General features: G+C 39.2%; 1 protein-coding gene across 23 annotated transcripts in view; it reads left to right on the top strand.

Moving 5' to 3' along the window:
* Positions 1 to 25,462, top strand: part of SSBP2 (single stranded DNA binding protein 2) — a 196,496-nt gene that overhangs the window by 42,509 nt on the left and 128,525 nt on the right. For 21 of the 23 annotated variants that reach the window (XM_075726697.1, XM_075726695.1, XM_075726687.1 and 18 more), the window contains exons 3-4: positions 5,217 to 5,278; positions 6,958 to 7,042. The exons of the other annotated variants lie outside the window; for them this stretch is intronic. In XM_075726697.1, coding sequence (XP_075582812.1) covers positions 5,217 to 5,278; positions 6,958 to 7,042 — 147 coding nt within the window. The remainder of the gene's footprint in view (positions 1 to 5,216; positions 5,279 to 6,957; positions 7,043 to 25,462) is intronic. 23 annotated transcript variants of the gene reach the window in all.

Below are 25,462 nucleotides of genomic sequence, written 5' to 3'. Positions count from 1 at the left end.
ATGCTTCTAACCACTTAACTTCTTTTCATCTGGCAAATCAATTATGACTACAACCATTCAGGTCCTGTTTCTTAAACACTTTCAACTGCTAAGGTAATTTTTACTGTTACACAATAGTTACTATTTTTCATAGTCTTTCAAAGAGTTTGTATACGATCTTTTGCAGATGGAAGTAAATTATGCCTCCTTAGAGTTTTACATTTACTCTGGGATACAAAAATACCTGTATGCCAAACATATAGAGGTCTTTTGGATTTATTATTGGTTTTAATCTTTCTTTGATGAGAACATTTAAGATGATAGTAATAATAATGGTTGAATAGTGAGCAGAAGTGAGGAAAAAATAGGCGAGATGTTGTACTAGGAAAATTCGCTGCTTGAACTGATACTCCTTCAAAAGCTAATAAAATTACTATACTGGTGATGACATTTTGCAGGTGGGAGAGGGGAGGGTGAGAACCCGGAGCATTGTTTTTGGTGTTTATAGAAAATTCATATAGCAGAGATAAGGAAAAGGGGTAGAATTGTGGTACTATCAGCTTATGTTTATAGTAAATGATGGTTTTGACAATTTTTTTTTTCTCTTTGGTAAAGTAATGGAAAAATGAGAGAGAAAATAATGGAGAGTATCATCTTGGCTTTCCCAAAACAGCTGTCATTTGTAAATAATACACTGTGCAAGATCCATTTTGCTCATTTTGGCTTTATGATATATTTGCAAAATGAGCAGTTGGCAGAAGTGTAACTGGTATGACATTTGGATTTCTAGAAAACATTCAACACAGTGTCTTGAAACTTAGCTTTTAAAACTAATTCAGTCTTGTGTTACAGAGAAACTCTCAGGTCTGAATGACTGTAATATGAGAACATACATCAGATTTTGGAGTTAAGACTTATACTAGCCAAAAGGCAGTAAACACGGGGCAGGGACAAATAATGTATAGAGTTGGTATGAGGTGTCTGTTAGCTTTCACACAAAGCTGTGAGTTTATTTACATCATTCATTAGCAGTGCAGAAGGGTAAATACTATGCTGAGAATGCTTGTGAATGGTTGTATGTTGGAACCGAGGCAGTTGTCAGTGATATGGAGAAACATGGAAAAAATTAGGTTTCGGTGGACAGGTTCAGACTGAGAAAACTCTACACTAATATGGCTTGGAAAAAAATAAACTAAAATGCACAAGTTAAATGGCAAGTGGTGAAAGCAGCAGAAAAAAAATGGTAGTTGATTGTGTAGTAGACAGGTCTTAACATTGTAATGCCTGGGCTGTAAGTCCTGGGCTGTAAACCACAAATAGCTCTACCCCAGCTCTGTACCCCGTGCAAGTCTGCTGTTTTTGTTAGAGAGTGAATACTGGCATATGGGATCAAAACAAGAGAATATTAGTTGAGAGAAGCGCAAAAAAAGTCTTCTAGTGGATTTATGATGTAATCAAAGTTACGATTTTCCATGTGGTTTTCTCCTTTTCTGGCTCATGGCTGTTGAGAAGCAACTACCCTGGTCCAGCGAGCTTGGTGTGAGAATACTTCAGGTGTAGGAGACACCCAGGCAGCATAGGAGGAAATTTGTATTGGTTTGGTCCCTCCTTAAAAAGCATGGCTGTTTGGGCTCAATGCCCTCCCTGCTCTGGCAGTCTGCACCTGCCAGAATAGTCTGGGTGGATTTTGTTGAAGATGAGATAGTTCAGAGTAGCTCTAAAACTAAACATTGGGGCATAAACAAAGTAAGCATACATAGATTGTCTGATCTTTCAGTGGTCAGTGGTATCTGTATACGTATAAATGCCAAAGATTAAGAGCCCTCCCTCAAAGATCTGCCAGGGAATATGGCTAAGAGGAATGGAACAAAATTAAGAAAAGGAAAATTAAAGTTGGATATCATGGAATCCACTCTGCTACTAGATAACGTGGAGATGGTTGTCCTAAGCATTCCTATGTTTTTGTAATGCTTTGTGTCTAGTTCAAATTTCATAGAACTGATCCACAAGTCAAAGGGCTGGAGAACCTGCCCTGTAATGAAAGACTGAAGGAGTTAGGTCTTTTCTCCCTGGGGAAGAGAAGGCTCAGCAGGCACCTCATCACAGTGTTCCAGTAGTTAAATGGTGGCTACAAAGAGGACAGAGGCTCTCCCTTCATAAGTAGCCACATGGAGAAGACAAGGGACAAGTTGTACAGGGAGGGGTTTCATCCTGATACAAGAAATAAATTTTTTTTTTTTTACAGCAAGAACAATTGTTCACTGGAACAACCTGCTCAGGGATGTGGTAGAGTCCCCATCACTGGAGGTTTTCAAGAAGCAACTGGACAGGGTGCTAGGTAATCTCATCTAGGCTCCCTTTTCCACAAAGGACTGTACCAAATGGTCTTTCAAGGTCCCTTCCAACCTAAGGTGTTCTGTGATTCTATGATTGTTTGAGTCAGTAAGGTCTAGAAGTCCTCTGCTGATCTTTCAGTTAGAAGGTGAACTGTGCTTTGTGGTCCTTGTTGGGTGCAGCGTTAGAAGAGTTTTGTTGCCTTCATCTCTAAAACATAGGACCTCAAGCTCCTCTAGCATTTTCCTGGATCTCTTGATAGCAGAGACCTCTTCTGTTTGTTGGCTATAACTCTTGTATCTTGATCTGCGAATTTACTTCCTTTCAAGAGACATGGCTTGAAGTACTGGGTTGAAGTAATGGCTGTTTCATGCAAATTCATCATGTAATTGGCAAAATGGCAAGGGGCTAGCACAACTAGCTTTCATCTAAACCATGTTATTGCTTATGAGGGTTGAATAGAGCTGTTTAGATGGGGTACACACATTGTGTACAACACAAAACAAAAGAACAAAAGAAGCTGTTCTGCTCCAGAATCTTTCGTTTGGTGTCCTAGCTGCTACGTTTTCCTTGAAGACCTGATCCTTATCCCACATATTTTCTGTCCTTGAAGTGAAGTTCTAGCCTTGGAGGAGTAATTCCCATTAGCTTGGCTGGACCAGGAAGGTGGGCATTCCTCAGTTAATCAGTCACTGGTTATGAGCTTAATTGATACAGTTGACAATGAGGGTAGTTTTCTAAAATTAATAACTCTCTTTTTAAGTCTCTGTCATCAGACAGACTGACATCTGCCATGTGAGACAGAAGTATGTATTTTTTGAAAAACAAAAAGCTTCAAACTTCCACATTCCCTTCAGGCTCCTTCTCTGAATAAATTTCTCAAGATGAAATATGTCCTGTTGAAAAGGACCAGGATAAGACCTGTGAATTGGGTAATTTCCTTATCAAGCCCTGCTTTGAAGAGCATGAATACCACTTAGACATAGCGAGGGCTTTCTACACACATGTAATTCTTAACGGAATGATTTTTCAACTTCAGGAATATTTTTTTGTTTTGGTTTTATGTTGTATCTGTTCATTATATTGCTTTTGAAACTTCTCAGGAGTACTGTGTATTCCTGGTGATTAACACAAGTCCTAAGCCATTGCCAGTGCACGTGAAGAGCAATCATGCCTCAGAGGAGTATATTTGAAGAGCATGTAATACCTCTGTAGTAACTTTGGCTTTTATTTATATTTTTCATTTTTATTAATATTTTTATCTGCCAGCAGTTAGGCAGAAACTTTTTAAAGGATGCTTTTTATGTATTAACTACTGTTATGTGGTGTGGTGGTGTTGGGGTTAAGCACCATGCAGTTGGTTCATTTTGCCAACTTTACCAACAGAAGTTATAGTGCCTCAAGGTTACCTTTTAAATAGCGAAGTTATTTTTGAATACTTGTATTCAAATAATACATCAAAATTACACTAGGTTACTTCACGTGAGTGTAAAGAACATTTTTAGGTATATGAACTACATATTCTTCTCCTGCAAGCTATTGACAGAACTAGTATGTATTTGAATTTCTTAAGAATTGTATGTGGAAATCACGGAGTTGAGAATCAAAGTTTCAGTCTCTTTTGGAAAATGCCAGCTTTACCAGTGCCTCTTATTTATGAACACTGTATCTACCTTTTATAGCAAGCTTTTATGTACATTTTTATATATATCTTTAAATACCTTTCATATTAAGGCTGTTTATGCATTTCACTAAAATAATCCTATTTTTGTCTGCCATTACATCTATCTCTAGAGCAGAATAGGGTGTGTGTTTGAAGAATTTTTTAAACAAAATTGGACAGGAAATAATGCTATGTGCAGTTGTAACTGGAGGGATTTGATGTTTGCAATACCCTAGTTTCACCCAGTTTTAACATGAGACATTCTTCTCTACAGTGTTGTGTGGATTTCTGCAGGACCTCCAGGTATTTGCAACAGAGCTCCTTCAGCAGTTACACATGCTTTATTGTAGTCCAAACTATTTAATTTTGTAGTTAAGGGCAAACTAATGACTTACGGCATTAATAAAATGGTTGCATGATCACAGTTAAGATGCAACATTTCAAAAGTATTGCAGAGAGACAGAACGCTGTGCGTTATGTTGTCTAACGGGTTTGCTGATCAACAAAAAAAGTGCGAAGTCAAGGGTAAGAGTTCTTAAACTGCATTTCCTTTGAAAACAGTGTTAAACAAACCAGGCTTCCTAGGTGGGAAAGAAGTCATAGCCAATATAGCTCTGTTCAGGAGAGGTTGCCAGTGCAGACAAACCAAGCCAAACTAGCTTTACATTTTCACTGAGCGGTGGGAAACTGGGTTATAACTCTGATTCTGCTTCTATTTGCCACATAAGCTCTAACAGTAAAGCACTCCTTGAGGATTATAAAACACTGGCTCGCTTTGGATGTGGAGGGAAGACTGCCACCTGCTGAATCAGTAACATTAGTTCTGTGTTTTCTATGTTTTCTTCAGTACAATTGGAAAATCTTTTAGATCGTTTTAAGGGTACTTTTTAACACTTCTTTTTTTTTGTGGTCATGCATTTTTGACCTTAAAATAATGTGTATCTCAGTGGTGGAGTGGTACAAAACAACATCTTTAATAAAATTCTAGTCAGAATCTAAAATAAAAGATGCTTTAAAATACGCTTTCCTAGAATGAGAAAAGCTTATTTTAAGTATCGGCTGTATAGTGTAATAAAGTAAGTAATATGGCCATCCAGACTGATGATACTAAAGCCTTTCATAATTACAAAATCTTTTCTTCTTTCTCTTTTTGTTAACTTTGTGAACTATGTAATGCGTTTCAGTCTCAATGATCACAAAAGTGTACAGCTCTGGTTTTATTTTGTCTGTTTTCTTTTAGATAAGATGGGAAAAAAACATCACACTGGGGGAGCCCCCAGGATTCTTGCATTCCTGGTGGTGGTAAGTATCAATTTTCTTTTCCTCTGGTTTTTCGAATATGTTGATTGCTAGTTCCAGCATCTGGGGGCAAGAAATTCAGGTGAACATTGTAAAAGGAATGTGAAGATGAGGATCAAGAACCATTTTCTTGTTAAGGAATGAAGGAACAGAAAATTACATATAGAAAAAGATAGAGATATTAGATACAGGAAAAGAAATATTGCATAGTGCTTTGATAAGAAAGCATCTTTGAAGGAAGGTGGCCTGCATTTCTTTCTTCACCACCTTCCAGTACATTGTGCCTTTAAGAGATCATTCTACATATCCTAAGTAATTACATTCGACAAAAACAGTATATACAGAGACTCTGCATATAGATGTTTGCTTCCTCAGTCTTCAGTCCACATTCTAGCCACGGGAATAGCGTATGAAAGTAATTAGCTGAACCCAAGCTACCAGCCTTTTTGAGAGGCAGCATGCATTAGCATGGGCTTGGTGCTGCAGTGTCTGCCTTTGCACACTTGCTCTCAGCTCAGAATATGGGTAGGCACAGGGTTGACTTGTAATTTTTTTAATGCATGTTATCATTTGCTTATATATACTGCTGTGCAGAGACACATGTGTGTGTAGAATTCCCAAGGAGAAAAGAGAGCTCATGGTCACTGCTATTTAGCCATGGTATTTATTAGTTGTCACATGATTTGAGTATATCCAATATGCCTGGGTTTGAAAGAATACAAAAGACAGAGAATATGTCCAACTGTCAGGAGTACAAGAATTTACAAGTTTTAAAGTGGTCCCATTTGAACGCAAAAACCCAAGTGATTTGTACAGCTGCATGGAAGGTGACATATTCTTCATTGACCTTTCTTTCATAGCTTTTATCCATGTGATGGAAGCCTGGCAAGGAGAATGTGTTCCTTGTATCGCTGATGTCTGCATTATCCTTAATTTTGATCGTTTGCAGCAGAGTGCTCAAATTTTCCACAGTTCCATATTATGGTGCTGGACTAAGTTACAGAGGATTAAGTCTAAAACAATAAAGAAACACTACGAAACTCTAACAAATTTTATTCTTTTAATTGTTCTAGCATACACATAATTTTATTCCAGAAACTTTGTGTTAGAACTGATCTGTGCATAACTCTATTTGAAGGGGTTTGGGGAGGAAGACTGATGGAAGTACCATCACTTCCATTCACTTTTTATAACCCAAGAAAATTCTCATCTATTTCCTACTCTTGTCCATACACCTGTTTCTCTGGGAACTTTTGTTTAAAGAGCAGTATTGGACATTGGAAGAACTCCCAGTTTTCTCTCCAGTTTCTTACCCTTTTATGTTGTTAGAAACCTGTGGGAGTTAATTGCAGCAGTTGCCAGAGGGATGAGGTTAAATGCAGAGCTTCAGTAATATGCTTTATACCCTTAAACCTTGTATATTAGACTAGCTTCTTGGTCTATACTATACTAAAGGAATACAGCACTGCTTGCCTCAGAGAATCAGATAGCAGGGCTTGATTCTTCATAGATGTTTTAGAAAGCTAAATTCTTTCATAGAGCTAAGTGTTTTCATCCCTTGGTGAAGAAGTGATATGTCTGTTTCTATATATGAACATGCATGTGAGGTGTGCGTACACCATAAAATCGACACAAGTATTAAAATGGTTTTCTCACCATCTCTGTAACTTCTTAACTTGCAGTGTATTTTGGGATCTCTACTGTGCAGCTCCAGAAAGACGAGAAACCTGTGAACATTCAAGTGAAGCAAAAGCCTTTCATGACTATGTAAGTTTTGTGTGTCTTTACCACGCTTTCATTAATTGGATGTATAAATGGGATAGAGAAGTATTTCTACACTACAGTGGCTCAAAAATGCAGGTGTCTGTCATATATAACTCTCAGTTTTCTGGGGATGCCTTAGCATTAGGATGTCCTTATTCTGTGATTGCTTAGCACCATGTGGAAGACTCCGGGAAGCCAGCTCAGAGATCAAAGTGCTGTCCCATGTGTTAATGCAGAATGAAGAATGTCCTTCTGTCCCCTCCACCGTGGACACAGCAGGCTGGTCACAAAGGCGCGGGGCAAATGAAAGCACAGATACGTCCTGTCCAAATATCTGTACTCTGTTAGTGCTAAAGAAATGGCTGTTCAGTAGATGGAATTGATCACCTGGCTTCTGTCAGGACCATACTGACTTAAAGTGTGGTTGTTCTTCAGGTATTCTTGTATCCTGAAGTAGGTATTTTTCATCAGCATAATAAACACTTAAGCATCATAGAACAAGTTAAATGCAAAATTATCTGGTCCAAGAGAAAGGGAGGAATAAAGGGCAAAAGTATTATGCCAAATTTGATGCCTTTGAGACTTAGTTCAAAACACAGCAGGGAGTTTGGTGGTGTTTTGCCTGCAAGGACTAATAGTAATAATAATAACAGTAATAAAAAATATTCTAGGAACTAGGATCCAAAACACTGCAACAGTTTCATTCTGTTTTCTCCATTCTCATAGTGTAGATGGAGGTCTCCAAAAATGTGGAACTTCATTCCAGAGTTAGGATGGAATTTGAATTCCTTCTACTGTGTCAGCTCTTCTCCATCTGGTGATTTCATTTTTACTGATGAAATCCTTAGGAGGCTGACCGCTCTGAGTTTATTGTTGCTTTGTGCCATTGATGTAAGTCTAAAGAGGGAGTATAATTCTCTCACAACTCTGAAACCTCTTTCCTTGACTGTTTTCCAGGTCTGTCTTAGAAATACTGTCTGGTTACTGCAGAAAAATATTTCTACAGATAAAATTAAAATTAGACTGCCACAGCCCAGTGTCTTAACAAACACAAATTTGGAAAAACGGAAATGAATCATCTAACTGACCATTTTCCATTTTCTGTTGTCATAATCTGATAATGGCTCAGCATCCTACAGTATGTGAGCTAATGGTGATCTTGCCTTATTTGTAGTTAACAGTGACTTAGGTTGTAAATGCACCATCAACACAGTTAGAACTGTACAGCGTATTTTACTTACAGACCAACGCCACTGTAATTCCCTGTTCTTGGCGGTTAGGTTATGAGGCTAACTTGTAACAGAGCTTGGACATTTTGCGCAGTCGTGTCCAGGCTACATTGATCACTACTCACAGTTAATGGGGAAAAAAAAAAAGTGAGAGAGAGAACAACAAAGTTAAAGGAAGTCTTCCACCCACAGAGATGTTAAGGTCAACAAACTTGATAAAGCATATTCCTCAAATTAAAAATGAAGTAACTCTTGCAAGTACAATTGCTGCAATCTTTTTTACCTGTTTCTGGTTTAGATATACAATTGTTGGAAAAATACAGTATTTCGCTGTTGCTTTGAATCCTTGTTATTAGAGCAAGGTTTAATTCCCCACTGAAGGAGAAATAGTTTTACAGGAATAGTCTGTGACTGCAGGGAATGACATCAGTGAATTAAATTTGTGGAGATCAGAACCCCCCATACAACAGTTGACTTCAGTGGGGGACATTGTGCTCTCAAAATACAATGTGTATAACAAAAGCCAAAAATCTGAAACCTGTAAATGTTGTGAAATAATTTTGAAACAAAATGATCTGTGAGAGGAAATTTTCAATGAAAAAGTATGTAGAAATCTAAAAAGGAGTGGAGTCCACATTTCTTTAAACTCATGAGAGTTTCACTGATCAGTAAGTTCACTATTGAATCTAAATTTTGAGGTATACTAAGAATTTGAGTAGCTGAATCCAGATAATGTCAAATAAAAAAACGTTGTCTTAGAAACACTAGAAGAGTGATGCTAAATTCTACAGGTCTTGGAATATTACATGGCCTTATTGCTCAGTTCTGTCTGAATTATGATGTGTATTGTCATAATTCAAAAAAACTGAGAAAATACTCAAATGGGTTCTGTGTGATACAATTTTATGATTGTTTAAGTTACTGTATAAAGTCGTGTTTGATGAAGGAAAAACAGAATCATTGTATGCTTCTATATGCACATCAGTCTGTGTTAAGACAGGATGAATGTTTATTTTAGGAAAAAATTGGTTTATTTTAGAAATTAATTCACCAGGTATTGCTAAAACCCGTTCTCTCTTAAGCATTTAAAGGTGACAGGAAAAGCTAGCTTTTGCATTATTTTTGTCACAGTTGAGATAAACTTGTATAATATCTAGCAAGACTCATGGTGTTCCTTAGCCTCATGTGCTTTTTGCTTAGTGAGATAGTCTACATCATGATAAGTGCATACTTTTGAAACCTTGGATGTGTTTAATATTTCACGAGTGTATTGTACGCTCATATTAAAGAATACGACAAATCATTACAAAATACAGCCAAGCGTATTTCACGGTAGAGGAAGATGAACATTTATTAAGTGTTTTGCCGTTGACTCCAGAGAGGTCAAAATTCCATTGTCGATGAAGACCGTCAGAGAGCTGGTCGCTCGGTTCTCCTTCTCCATCAGGCTGAGGGGTCTGGTAAATCAAAACCCTGATGTTAAATTGCAGGTCAAGTAATAGAACATTTGTAGCTGTACTGTCATATCTGAAAACCATAATTGTCAAGTACAAAAAGTGTAGAAGGCTTGTTTATTAATTCATACTAGCAATTCAGAATTTTTATTAGGTATGTGTTCTACTTGACCTAAGAAAAATCATTCTTTCTGAAGGTGTGAGTGATCTGGTTACACCATACATGCCGTATTTAACACTAAGTAGGCTGAATTACCTGAACCAATATCTTGTCTGTCTTTGCTTTTGTGAAGAGAGAAAGGTTTAAGAATGATGGAGGAGGAAAGCACTTGCAGATGATTTAATGATTTGTGAAATACTGCTGCTTCAGACAACACAGTTGCGAGTCAGTCTGGAACACACACAGGTTGACTCATAAAATGGATAGATACAGAAAGATTTGGGGTTTTTAAGTTTACTTGAAGTTTTACAGTATCTTAACTGCAGTTGCAAAATAATGCCATTTGATTTCCCCCCCTCTCCTTCTCGGACAAAGCTTTTTTGAGAGATGGGGTTTATTTCATTATTTACTTTGTCATAAGATTTCAGCATGTGCTTTGCTTGTCGTTGAATACAATTAAGTATCTGCAGGTGGACTTTGTACATCTGCAATATACTGGGGTGAGAAGACTAGCAGGATCCTTCTTCAGCTCCGTCTATAATGCCATCCTGAAAACAAGTGCACGTGGAGTTTCCTCTTAATATCAACTCTGCCTAATCAAGCACACTGAGTCTTAACCTGTATGTGCCTATCAGTCTGTTCCACTGGGTCTGTTCTTGACTATTTGTGTAAAACAACAGTAAAACCAAATTCTTTAGGTTACTATTATTTAAATTTTCTGATATATATGTGTCTACACATTTCTTTATACAGTAGCATCCCCGTTCTGCAGAGAAAGGGTTTGGAAGTACTATTTCATTGTGTTTGGATTGTACTAATAGAACCTGTGATTTTTAGTGAGCTAGTGAGAGGAGAAGAATCTTTCATGTCTGACAGCAGGAACATGAAGTGACTCAAGGTGGAGGCTGTACCTGCTTGCAGTACTAACAATGCTCATCATACTAAAAATCCCATAAACGAAAAGCAAAGGCCTATTCTGGCTTTAGAAAGAAGATTTTCTGCGCTCATCCTGAGGTTATTTGCAGCTCCTCCCTATTATCTAAAATGGATTCTATTTTTATTTTCTACTGAGGCTTGCAGTTGGAAATGTTTTCTTCTGAGTGAAGAAGGTTCTGAACTCATTAGGTACATTTATGTAATATATTTTAGGCTTGAAAAGACAGATGCATGTCATGAAAGCGCGTGTGCTGGATCAGGGAGACAGGTTCTGGCCTTGAAGTTTTAACGTAAATGATTTAGAATTAGAAATTGTTTATGTTTCAGGTAACTCACAAAGAAAACTGGAGCTCGCTCACCTAGCCTATTAATATCGCAGGCATTTCAGTAGGAGTAGCTTATTTGAAGCAGGAAAGCCCCCATGTTTCTTTTCCACGTACCTACGACTTTTCCCGGAGAAAAACTTCTTTGTGCTTTGAAGTCTTGTGAAAAATCATTTACATAAATGCTCTGAGACAAAATTTAGTTTTCACTGTAGATGGGTTTTTTCTTCCTTCACAGTGTCCTAAGGAGATCTCTTCATCTCTCTAGTTAAGATCTCATTTCTCTGGGTTTTGAACTTAGATTTTCTGTTGAGAGAAGCAGGTTCCAATGTGCATCTTGTTTCCTGCCTTCTTTCCACTTCTTCACAAGCTGAAAATGTACTGGGTCAAAAGGGGAAATTAAAACATAACCTTGTGATTCCTCAGAGAAGAATGGATTTTTAGCAGTGCTCCCTACCAATGAACTTCTGACTGCCACAAGTGATCATTCTTCTATTCCTCAGGTGTGGCCATTCATTCACATCTCTGGACCCTGGGTTTGGAGGGGTGGTACCTGAAAAGTCCTTTCTAACAAGATGATTTCTGTACATAACAGTTAAGATCTTTTTACAGTCCAGAAGTTCCTGCACCTGTCTCACCTTCCTTACAATGGAAGTTCTTCCATGTGGTGTTGATGCAAAGAGGGATCTATTAATTCCTACAAGTAGCTATAGTAAAATCTTGATTATTTGCCAGGTGAGGTTTTATTAGTGTCTTCTCCACAGCTCATTGAAAGATTGCTTTTGGTATGATTAAGGGTCTCTTGTTTGTTTTCATGGCTCCCAAAAGAGTGCCAGGTAATTTCCAGGACAAGAAAAAAAGACACATTCGTTGCCCCAGAGACTGTACAGTCTCATAAGCTGTATCACATTTCCACCTGACTTGTTAGCATGTTTTTAATAGTGAGCTGTATGACAGGGAGCTTAGCTTTACATGAAGATTGTAGGATATATTAAAGACTATGCTATAATCAGTTCTGTCCAAGTTATTCCTTTAAAGGCCATAGTGATATAAATCAAATTTTTCTAGACATTATTGGGCATAGTGTTTGGACTTTTTAGATGGCTGATCAATTTCTTTGAGTCTTCCATAAGAACAAGTTGGGTCTCTGCATTTATTGCTATATTTTTGGGGGGGGGGGGGGGGGGGGGAAATCACCACTTTCTTCTCTGGACCATCTTCCTTCAGCAGAACTAAGAGGCACTTGCCTGCCCTAAATGCCCCCAACCCCCTAATTCATGATTAGCAGTACTCAGAATTTGAGGGGTTATGAATATTTTTACATCTTTTTTGGACTGAAGATTATCATGAAAGCCCTGTGAGAAGATGTTCTCTGAAGGCATCATTAAATGTTTGTTGGAAGCGACCATAAATCTCAAGCCTTATGTTCCCATAGCACAGTGAAACTGTATTCTGCAACATGGACTGCTTTATTCTAGTTTCATTAAACTACCTTTTTTTACTTCTAAAACCCCCTGAGAACTGTATTTTAGGTACAGATTTTTCTTGATCTAAACATACGGAAGCTTATTCTGTTTCAGATAATTTTTGAAAATGCATTTCATGTTGTATTCCCCAGGTGGTCTGAGTTCATGCTTAACAGCAGTCACAATCTTTTCTAGGCAGTCTATCACAGGATCTCCTTTTGTGTGTCAGGGATGGAAGAACTTGTTTTAGCTGTTGATTTTCTTGCCTTCCCTAGCTATTGCTACTATGTTCTTCTGCAGGAAGCCTATCTAGGGCAGCTTGTGCTTCTAGGTCCTTCCAGGTTTCTTGCTGAAAATGGAATTCTAGATCTGGTTTCTGGCTGTCTGTTTCTGTGGAGAATGCATATTAACTCCTGCTTAAAACAAAAATCAAAACAAAAGCTCCCCATCATCCCCGAGTGTGGAAGATCAAGAGATGGAGGGAGGAAGTCAGAGATAATCTAGAAAATGCTGAATTCAGTGTCACTCATGGGATGAATGCCAAATTGTATTGCCATGGGATCATGAAATATGTGGGTCCATGCCGTGTTTAGCCCCAGCCAGCAACTAAGCACCACGCATCCGCTCGCTCACTCCCTCTGCCCCATGGGATGGGGGAGAGAATCGGAGGAGTAAGAGTGAGAAACACTCCTGGGTTGAGATAAGAACAGTCTAGTAATTGAAATAAAGTAAAATAGTAATGATAATAATAACAATATAAGAATGATAATAATAATAATAACAATATACAAAGCAAGTGATGCACAATGCAATTGCTTGCCACCCACTGACCAATACCCATCCAGTCCCTGAGCAGTGGTTGCTGCCCCCTGGCACGCCCACCCCCCCCCCCCCCCCCCCCCCCCCCCCCCCCCCCCCCCCCCCCCCAGTTTCTATACTGAGCATGATGCCATATGGTATGGAATAGCCCTTTGGTCAGTTTGGATCAACTATTCTGGCTGTGCCCCTCCCAGCTTCTTGTGCACCTGGCAGAGCATGGAAGCTGAAAAGTCCTTGACTGGCGTAAGCAGTACTTAGCAACAGCTAAACCATCAGTGTGTTATCAGCATTCTTCTCCTACTAAATCCAAAGCACAGCACTATGCCCACTAATAGGAAGAAAATTAACTCTATCCCAGCCGAAACCAGGACATGAATGAGATCAGCAGATTTCAGATCTCTGAGCAATTGGTAGCCTTCCTACAAACTCAGGAGAACCTCTTTCCATTGCTTTCTTCTCTGTTTTTGAGGTTCTCCATGGTCCCATGGGCTGTCGTTAAAAGCAGAGGTTCCCAGTCACAATTCTGTGGGTAGGTGTGACTTCCCTTGACCGAGGAGTAAGTGTGATATCCTGCATAGTTTGTGCTTGGCCTGCTTTGCTCAGTAATGATCAAGGACTGTTGTACCAAAAGCAATGCTTCTGGTCTGAGTTACCTATTAATTCCTTACATGATTTCTGCAAACTTGTGAAGGCTCTTTACGTGTTTATTGGTCATCACTGTATCTGTAATTTCACCTTCAGAATATGACTAATTTCATAAGTAATATGGAAATGAAAAGCATCTCCTTCCATACAGTCATTGTTAAAACAATATCCTTCGCTTTTTGTGTAAACAGCGTTAATTTTTAAGTATGGATGAAATGCCTTTCTTTACTGCTCTTTTCATTCTGCAGAGATAATGTCTCACTTCCTGGTGTTCAGCTGTATGTATAGCAAAACGTATTCTTAGATATGAAAGCTAGAAGGAGACTAAGGAGGTCTGGCATTTGCTTTGAAATTCCCTATCTGAACACTTTAAGTAAATCCATATGGTTAAAGATTGCACCGGTCTATTAGAAAAATAAAATGAACAATTAATAAATGGTATTTTGTGCAGAATACTCCTAATGTGTCTCACAAGGTGGTAAGTCCTTGGCTTTCTCATATGTGGAACAAAAATCTGTAAATCTGAAAAACGTGATAAATGTTTAGAATTACTATCTTCAGTTGTCAGTTGCATAGGAACACTAGTATCAAATGAGGTCAGTGTCTTCATGGGAGCACAGTACTTATTGGAGGGCTTGGAGAGGACAGTGTGGTTCACAATCTGAGAGTCTTGTACAATGGTATTGGCAGAACTGCACACAGGCAAGCTTAACTTTGTCAGTCCTTTCAGCTCCTTAATTTTATTGCTTAGTAAATGTTTTTTAATGCAATTGTGTGGAAGGGATTAATTAAAAGCATGCTTCAGCCCCCAGTCAAAGTAGGCATCACTTTCTGCAAAACTGCATTGATTTGTGTCAGGATTTGATATACATATTTATAGGTGTATCTTAAAACGTTGCACTGTTATCTCCAAGACTATGAAACTGGTTTTATTTGCTCTTCAGAAATTGTCAAAGTTGTGAAATTGGTACTTTCCTTGGATTGTAGAGGCCCCTTTTGCAGGAAAAAATGGATTTAATTTATTTTTGTTTCCTGTTAAGCAGCCCCCTCAAGAGAATTCTCATTCTCACATTTCCTTGAAGAAGGAAGATGTGCTCGTTCTGCTTCTACCACCCTTCTTCATCATTCCTTCCCATAAACTATTGCATAATATAATGATTAGATCTGAAGTACTCCGTGTCACAAATGTTAATTGTAAGCTCTAATACAGAAATGTTTTGTCTCTTACAGTCCATATAATTTTTTCTCTTTATAGAGATAATTTCACAGGTAAATTTGTGCTGTGCCTCCCTTTTAATGTGAGGACTAAGCCATTTGTTTCAGAGAGAAAAAGCAGCATTTTCTCCCCAAAATTTCAACACTTCTCATTTGAGTGGGGATTTAATTTTCTCAGAATTTATAAGTAAAATGTTTAATTAGTTTGAGTTAAGTGGAAGCCTCTGACAATATAAGGAAACACCATCTCCCCTGAAGGCAGTTTAGCTCCTCTTTCATGGTTCCCAGAGGGAGGCAGTGGACATGTTGAAAAAAGTGTCTCTTTTCTAAGAACCGTTTTATGCTTCATTTCATTGAAAACAATAGGAGATTACAGCCTTTCTAATGAGGGGAGCTTTCTGGGAATATTCTGTGCAAAAAAACCAGTATTTTTTCAGAACAGAGTACTAAAAAGATTTATATAGACTATACGTAAAATCATGTCAAATTCGGGAAATGGGACAAAACCTTATTTTCTTTTGCTTGGCGGGAAAGGGGGAGGATGTGAAGATTCAACATGTTAATGGAGAAGTCAGTGGTTTAAGAGGTAATGTGGAGTGCACAGGATGAGGTAGAGGTCAAAAGACTGAGGGAAGTGGCTGGAATGCTCAGGCTGCTTTGCAACCTTGCAAAGTAGTTTAGTTTTTACAATGTACAGGTAAAATCTGGTTTGTGGTTTGTTTTTTTTTTTTTTTTTAAATGTTGATAGGCACACTGTTAAATTACTAGATGCTTTAGTCCAAAATAGATGTCTCCATGGATTCACTTCTGTGTGTTCTGAAGTCTAGGGCTTTCTTTATAATTAAAATAAAACCAAGGCAATTCTGCTCTGAAGTTATGTTATTGCCTGGAAGAAGGCTCCACTGGAAATTTTTGACCAGTTTGATGGAAATCCCAGGATGCTGGAATTTTTTTCCCTGCTTGGTTGTCCTGATGAACAATTGTTAAATTCAGCCATTTCTCAGAGTGATGTGGTTAAATATATCTTAGTGTAAAATTTCCTGATTTCCTGATGTATTTGGAATAGAACTCTGCCGATTCAAACTTTAATTTTCTTTTTTTCGTTTGCTATAATGGATTATTTATGCTACCACAGTAAAAGTTGTATTACAGTTTAACTTCTACACTTCATAATTTGGAGTGAACTCAAAATGAGGGTTTCAATGGAGAGAGGATATTTTTTCTTTTACAAATGGAAGCACTTCTTATGCATATGCACATTTCATGATGTGTGTTTTTAATAATTTTGTATATAAAAGTGTAAACCTTGTGGGTTTTAGATATTCCCTCAAAAGTTCTAGAAGCTTTGCTGCTTCTGAATTTATTTTGCTTTTACGAATGAGAAGATAGATCCTGTCATGAGTTTAAGTAGCGTGCATTGAGAAATGTCCCGTTTCTAAACTTTTGTTTTAGGAGTTGTATTTAAAAACATTATATTTACCACTGTTGACATACATACCATTCTTATTCATGCATAGTGTACACAGTATGTTTTTGCAGCACTCCAGAAAGTTATTAAAGGAGGTTAAGTTGTAGCTTAGTAACACTGGGAATATTACATTGACTAACAAACGCTCTGAATTTAGAGTTAAAGATCTTCTGATGATATTAATATTTAACACTGATTGCATGTAATGTTTTACATCAATAAAGTACTGAACAAACATTTCATCAATAGAGAGCAAATGTTGTATTAGAGCCTTGCAACAACCCGCTTCCTCTGCATGCTCTTCCTCCCCCTCCCTATTCTTTCTTCTGATGCTTTATTTTCCATATCAGGATTTCATCTGATGTTTATAATGTTAAATCATTTAGGTAGCCTTCTATTAAACGTTTGCATTTAGCAGTTGCAATTTAGCTAGTGAGATTTCTCTCTAAGCTAATTAACAAGAGGGCATTTTGAGAACTGGGCAAAGGTGTGTGCTTCCATGTGTGCATCTATATGTAGTGATACGTTTGTCTCCACCAGAACAACACAGTCCAAGCCCGTACTACACTGATGTGAAGCATTTTTCTTTTTCTGATACCAGTATTGGGCTAGATTTGAGGCACTTTGCCTAAATGTATTCTTCTTTAGCCTAATAAAAAGTAAAAATGAAAGTGTTATTTCTGCACAATATGCCAGACATGGATTTTGTAATAAGCTCGACTGCTCTGTTAATACATCTAAGTGACTCATTTCAGACTTGCTTAACACATGCCTGGAAAACCCAAAGACTTATAACTTCCATCTGCTCTCTAATATGATGAAAGATGAATTCTGAAGATCACAAATTGTGGGAGACATGCAGCTCTTAATAAGAACAGATGAACAACAAATGCCTTATGAGAGCTAGTGAAAAATGAAGTAATGAGGAGGAAAGGCAGGCAAGACTCTTGAGGGAACATGGATATCCATGGCTGACTAGAACTGTCACATCCGAACATTACACTAAATATGAAGTGCACATTATATAACAGGAGTCACAGGGAACAGATAATAGGGTTTTTGAATTTTCTACCAAATTAATGCCTTAATATTACAATCAGTTTTGCTAACATGGATTCTTGAGCTTGTACAGAATGTTTTACTTGCAAAAAAATGTTGTGCAGATCTCCATATTAGAATATCTGACAAATGAGGTTTTGAAATCTTGTTTCTTGTTTTGAAACCTTTGCATTTTAAATATGTTAAGCTAGCCACTGAAAATATGTAAACCTTCAATATATGCAAATAGAGCCTTTAATTCCCCTGTATAGTATTGCAGAAAAAACCACACATACATCCATGTGTACCTAGAGAAAAATGGAGATTGTGGCATAATCAAGAAGAATCAAAATTAAGCTTGACTTAAGTTGAAAATCTGCTTTGCAGTTTGTAATTGTAGGTTGTTTCATTGTGAGACCTTAAGTGGGCATGTCCATAGTGCTGTCACAGTAACATCCTGTCCTGGTTTCGGCTGGGATAGAGTTAATTTTCTTCCTAGCAGCAGGCATAGTGCTGTGCTTTGGATTTAGTAGGAGAAGAATGTTGATAACATGCTGATGTTTTTAGTTGTTGCTAAGTACTGCTTATGCTAGTCAAGGACTTTTTCAGCTTCCCATGCTCTGCCAGGCGCACAAGAAACTGGGAGGGGGCACAGCCAGAATAGTTGATCCAAACTGACCAAAGGGCTATTCCATACCATATGACGTCATGCTCAGTATAGAAACTGGGGGGGGGGGGGGTGGCCAGGGAGCAGCGATCGCTGCTCGGGAACTGTCTGGGTATCGGTGGGCGGGTGGTGAGCAATTGCATTGTGCATCACTTGCTTCGTGTATCATTATTATTATTATCATTATTATACTGTTACTATTAGCATTACTATTTTACTTTATTTCAGTTATTAAACTGTTCTTATCTCAACCCAGGAGTGTTTCTCACTCTTACTCCTCCGATTCTCTCCCCCATCCCATCGGGGTAGGGGGAGTGAGCGAGCGGCTGCGTGGTGCTTAGTTGCTGGCTGGGGCTAAACCACGACAGTCCTTTTTGGCGCCCGAACAGGGACACGAAGGGTTTGAGATAACAACAGATTAACCAGAGTGTATTAAGGAGTCTGTTAACAGTTGCCGGTCACGATATTAGTTCTTCTGATCTGCACCATGGTTTTTTTTTGCAGCACGCGTTAAAGCTTGCTGTCAGTTTGTGTAGTGTGCTATGCTCTGCAGTGATTCATGATCTTTTGCTTGGGAGGCTCCTTATCAAAACCCTGACCTTGAGCATTCTTTGGTATTTGGGTTTCATACAGAAGTCACTACTGTACTTCGGGTACTACCTCATAGAGAGAGTTAGCAATTATACTTCTTCCTCTGAGAGGCTTGTTGTGGAGGAAATACAGAATGGCACCTTTGCTGCTTTCTTCTATGATGTTTCCTCCTTCATTACAACAACTTTCCTGTATCTTGAACATCCCTGGGCAGTTAAGATACTTCTATTGATAATTCTTGGGAATGTTGTTTCCATTTTGATAAAGGTCAGTAAGCAGTTTAAAAATACCATCCAGAGATCTACCCCAAGGCTGGATAATTATGAGTGGCAGGGTGTGTGGGAACGTATGCGCAAGTACCTAGGGCAGTGGGGACCTCCAGTGTTTTGGAACTTCACCCCTGAACAAGTGCAGAATCCTGAAGAACTAGTAAAGTATTTGGAAGAAGTATGTTGTCACCCTGGTAGCTCCAGAGAGACACAAATCATTGCAACATGCTGGGGACTGGCCCATGCCTATCGAGCCGTGGTCAACGCTAATCAGTACCCTCAAAAGAAAGAGAAGGTCTCTGGATCTGATGACAAAACAACAAGCACTGTGGCTACTCAAACCCCCACTACAGGCCCTGCGGCTACTCCAACCCCCACTACAGGCCTTGCAGCTACTCAAACCCCTGCCCCAGGCACTGTGGCTACTCCAGCCACAGCCATGAGCACTGCGGCTACTCAAACCCCAGTGACAGACACTGCGGCTAAACCAGAGAACCAACCTGCGCCGGTATCAGTTGCCCCTATACAGAAGAAAAAATACACGAGGAAATCAGTTCGTTTAGTAAGGGATGAAGATGAACCAAGGTCATCAAGGAAGGGATGCAACGTATAAATGGGCTCGTGATCGAGGGGTGGACTTAACTATGGACAGTATTGCACAGGTTATTCATGAGTGTGAAACATGCGCTGCAATCAAGCAAGCCAAGCAGTTCAAGCCCCTTGGGTATAGTGAACGATGGCTGAAATATAAATATGGGGAGGCCTGGCAGATTGATTACATCACGCTCCCACAGACCCGCCAAGGCAAGCGCTATGTGCTCACCATGGTGGAAGCAACCACCGGCTGGCTGGAAACATATCCCGTGCCCCATGCCACCGCCCGGAACACCATCCTGGGCCTTGAAAAGCAAGTCCTGTGGCAACATGGCATCCCAGAAAGAATCGAGTCAGGCAACAGGACTCATTTCCAAAACAACTTCATAGATAGCTGGGCCAAAGAGCACGGCATTGAGTGGGTGTATCACATCCCTTACCATGCACCAGCCTCCGGGAAAATCAAGCGATACAATGGACTGTTAAAGACTACCCTGAGAGCAATGGGTGGTGGGACGTTTGAACATTGGGATACGCATTTAGCAAAAGCCACCTGGTTAGTCAACACTAGGGGATCTGCCAATGGAGCTGACTGTGCCCAATCAAAACTTTTACGTACTGTAGAAGGAGATAAAGTTCCTGTAGTGCACATGAAAAATATGCTGGGGAAGACAGTCTGGGTTACTTCCCCCTCTGGCAAAGGCAAACCCATTCGTGAGCAGATCGCTTTTGCTCAAGGACCTGGGTGCACTTGGTGGGTGATGCGAAAGGATGGGGAAGCCCAGTGTGTACCTCAAAGGAATTTGATTTTGGGTGGAAATAGCCAATGAACTGAATTGTATAATATTAATTGCTTTATAATACTGTATGTTATCTCTTAACTATATGTTATCTCTTAACTGCATGTTAATATAATAATATAGTAGGTTAATATTAAGTATATAATACTATATATTATGATTGCTATATGCCGCATCAATGGTATTGCAGTAAGAATTGCCCAGCTTAATGAAAATGAACTTTGATGAAACCATGTTGGAATGAGAACTGACTTCAGCATGCAACAGTCCAACACTGCACACCACCTCTCCTGCTCTGAAAGACTGTGATGACAGATGGAACCCAAAGTCATGGGCTAATTGAACTCAATGGACATTTTAGACGGATGGGCCATAGACGAAGGGAATGATATCTGTGTGTATATCAAGATAGGGAAAGCGGTGGTGATTAATTAGAATGCATTGGAAAGGGGAGGGCCTGTGCATGACGTAGATGGTATAGAATAAGGGGTGGATACTGTCCTGGTTTCGGCTGGGATAGAGTTAATTTTCTTCCTAGCAGCAGGCATAGTGCTGTGCTTTGGATTTAGTAGGAGAAGAATGTTGATAACATGCTGATGTTTTCAGTTGTTGCTGAGTACTGCTTATGTTAGTCAAGGACTTTTTCAGCTTCCCATGCTCTGCCAGGCGCACAAGAAACTGGGAGGGGGCACAGCCAGAATAGTTGATCCAAACTGACCAAAGGGCTATTCCATACCATATGACGTCATGCTCAGTATAGAAACTGGGGGGGGGGGGGGTGGCCAGGGAGCAGCGATGGCTGCTCGGGAACTGTCTGGGTATCGGTGGGCGGGTGGTGAGCAATTGCATTGTGCATCACTTGCTTCGTGTATCATTATTATTATTATCATTATTATACTGTTACTATTAGCATTACTATTTTACTTTATTTCAGTTATTAAACTGTTCTTATCTCAACCCAGGAGTGTTTCTCACTCTTACTCCTCCGATTCTCTCCCCCATCCCATCGGGGTAGGGGGAGTGAGCGAGCGGCTGCGTGGTGCTTAGTTGCTGGCTGGGGCTAAACCACAACACATCCACAAAGTAGATTTCTGCCAGTTAGTGAGGATACCTATAACAAAATTCAAATGCAGCAGTCTGTAACCCACCAGAGGCTAATTTACCCTGCCAAGAAAGCAGTATTCCACACAATTCACACCAGAAGAGGTTCATGACCTGTCTAGCTAACTGACATAGGAAGACAAGGTTCTTCAGAATCATAGAATCGTTTAGGTTGGAAAAGACCTTTAAGGTCATCCAGTCCAACCACTAACCTACACTACCAAGTCCACACTAAACCAATTAAGGGTAGACTAGACGAAACCATGTCCTAGAGTGCCATGCCTACCCGTTTTTTGAACGCTTCCAGAGATGGTGACTCCACCACCTCTCTGGGCAGCCTGTTCCAATGCTTGACTACCCTTTCCGTGAAGAAATTTTTTCCTAATATCCAACCTAAACCTCCCCTGGTGCAGCTTGAGCCCATTTCCTCTCGTCCCATCACTAAGTACTTGGGAGAAGAGACCAACACCCACCTCACTACAACCTCCTTTCAGGTAGTTGTAGAGAGTGATAAGGTCTCCCCTCAGCCTCCTCTTCTCTAGGCTAAACGATCCCAGACATACACCATACACCCATATAAGGTGTACGATAAATATTATGTTCTGAGCCACAGAGAATCTGGTAAACATTTTTCAGTTCTGCTTTCAGATCCGATTTCCGCAAATGTATTGCAAAACTGATATTTTAGCCTATGAAATGTACAAAGTTCTTAGCTATAAAATAGTTAAGAGAATATAATCCATGAGTTGATTTTTAATATCTTTCCTGTTTTAAGAGAGAGGCAGAAAAGTATACCAATCGTGTATATGCATATCATGAAGTATGACATTACACTTCATAAATCAATTTTACATGAGTAAGATTTGCAGTGAAATTTGTAAAAAGACACTTGAATCCCTGTGGAGCATGACCTCATTGACTTTATCACAGATCTGCACAGATGTTGTGATCTGCCTGTACAGATCTGATGGCAAGATCAGGGATTTTGGCCCTAATCTGGCAAACAATTTCATGGTCGAGCAGCATTACAGGTGTGAATACTCTCATTAAACTCACATACATGTTTGCAGTATCTGGATCATAGGAAACAGTATGAACACAGTGGGCCATTCTTGTTTACTATCCAATTGTAGACTTATTTCTCAATATATAAACAAGCTATTAATTTATTTAGTCTGGGTTTTTTTTCCTGAATATTTGCGTGCAAGGAGACCCTTTTCTGATTCCATCTGTTGTGAAGAAAATCTAAAAATTTCTGTTCATAAGGACAAAACTGTTGAAGAGGGGTTCCCTGGACAACTCTTGTATATCACTGCAGAAGGTTTTTTACTCCACCCTAGCAGTTAGTTTATAAAATTTTGTTTATTTTCCCACTATTTTAATGGTTTTACATTATTCTGTGTACAGCAACATGGTGGTTTTGAATCCTATTGCCAATTGCTTTATTTTTCTTGCTTCAGCTGCTTTCCTGCATTGTTACATGGTGGACATGTGTTGGATTGGGGACTGATGGATCACAGGAGTATAGCTCCTACCACCCCTGAGTCAGATCCAGCTGCTGTCTTGGCTTTCACACATTTAGAACAGTTTACTTTCTGCTAGTTATTTAGCATTTGCAGTAACTGCCCTTCTCCCTTGAAAGATAAACAAAATTAAAAACAAACAGCCTCCTACCAACTGTTCTTTCTCTCGCTGTGTGATGGCCATCCCTTGAGCGTTTCTGGGATCTTCTGTCTTCCTTGATGCTAGAGAGAAAGAAGGCTTCCTCTCACTGTCTGTGGGGAAACCTTTTCCTCTAGCATTAAGAAGGAAGTTACGGATCTGTCAGCATCTTGGGTTTCTGTATTCCCTTTGTTGGTGGCCTTGATGCTCAGCTGTGGTGGTCTCTTGGAGCTTGGCTGCTTCCAGTAGCAAGCTGAATACTATTAATTCTTGGAGAGTTAATATGGTGCATTCTCCGTACCCCCATGTATATTAATTCTGGGCTTTGATAGAAAGCTTCTTAGTGCTCTGTCAAGTTCGAGGTTTAATTCTGTGCCTTTTCAACAGTGAGACACATACGGAAAATTGTTATTTCCTTTTCCTCTTAATAGGGAAAAAGGGAGCTCCTTTACATGCCTGCTGTCTTTCCTGATAATTTGCAGAATTTCTTCTTCCTGGAACAAAATTGGTATTGTTAATTCTTCTTGCAGCACTACAGTATATGGAGGGTTTTGTTGACACTTCTGTTCCCTAGATCATGTTTCTGAAGTTGTACAAGGAATTAAGCTTTCGTTATTTTTTAAAAATATCTTTTTTAGCCTGCTTGATGGCTTAGAAAACATGACCTGAGTGAATGATGGCAAATGATTAGGTACCAAAAAAAGAAATTTCCCCAGTAAAGTTGACGTTGCTTACATTCAGTTTCCTGATATCCAAATTAGCATGAGAAAATGGTATTGAAGTTATATCCAAGAGGGTGATTTCAAAAGAGGGCTTTAATAGGTTTGTAATGTTCTATCCTGTTACTAGATGTCAACTCATCCCATAGTGGTAGTTCTAGAACCTTTATAATTAATAAATGTACATTTTTTTATTGCTACTAAAACACACAAACAAATGTAACTTTTCTTGCAATACATGTAATAATTTTATGAATTGGAATCTGTAGTTTAAGATTCTTTTTAAAAGCCTATTTTTAGTTACTTAAAATTTTCTTAAACTTCAGCAGTTCCAGCTGAATTGTCCATCCAAGGTGTCTGCTTCAGGCTGAATTCTTGTTTCCCAGTACCCTTGAGGAGAAATGGCTCTCTGATGGTTTACAGAGATATCTCTAGATGGATGGGTGGACAGAACAAAAGAACAAATGATTGAACAGCAGTGTTCCTTTTGGCGGATCGTTGTGTTCTGTTGGGGGAGAAAGGAAGAGATGAGGGAGCTCACCCACCACAGCTAAAGTAGTCTTTGGTGATACGGTAATTTTGCATACTGGAAGCATTATTGGAGGCTGGTGTCACTGTTTTGTAAATGACTTAAATACTGTATTTGTCGATATTGCCCTTGGACTTGATACACTTCTCCCTTACTACACTCCTGTGCTACAAGGTGAAGTTGAAGGAATGTGCAGCCCAGTTCGCCTGTGGATCAAGGATTCTGCAGAAAAAAAAACTGATACATGATTATGTAGTTACCGAGTGATTCACCATGCTTTCAGGCCATTTTTAGAGGTAGAGTGGAGATTTGACATCCCCAGCAGTTGTTTGAGGAAAATGTTGGTCACCACTACCCTTCCCATGAAGCTGAGTACAAGTGTTTTCTAGTGGAGTTCTGCTGGGAATGCCTAGTTCTGGAGCTGTACTGAGAGAAACTGCAGTCCAAGCACCAAACTGCAGAGCCACTAAAAACTGGTGCTTTTGGGAAGAAAAAGGACACAACTACAAACTTAGGTTTAAAAAAAGAGGCTGCAATAGCAGTTAGACATCTCTCAAGCTATGTGGTGGCAGAACTAGGTTTTTCTAGAAGGTGTTTTTTTATTAGATAGCTATGTTCAGCTATGTTGTATTTAAATCCCACAGCAGGCACACAAATTATGTTGTCTGGAACCCTCACATCCTTCCAGAAGACCCTCTTCAACTCTACTGCAGTCTTTGAAGCATTCATCAATGACAA

The sequence above is a fragment of the Pelecanus crispus genome, chromosome Z, assembly GCF_030463565.1.
Source record: "Pelecanus crispus isolate bPelCri1 chromosome Z, bPelCri1.pri, whole genome shotgun sequence".
Classification (NCBI taxonomy): domain Eukaryota; kingdom Metazoa; phylum Chordata; class Aves; order Pelecaniformes; family Pelecanidae; genus Pelecanus; species Pelecanus crispus.
Note: the sequence above shows the minus strand (reverse complement) of the source record. Positions and strands in the feature narration are given on the sequence as shown.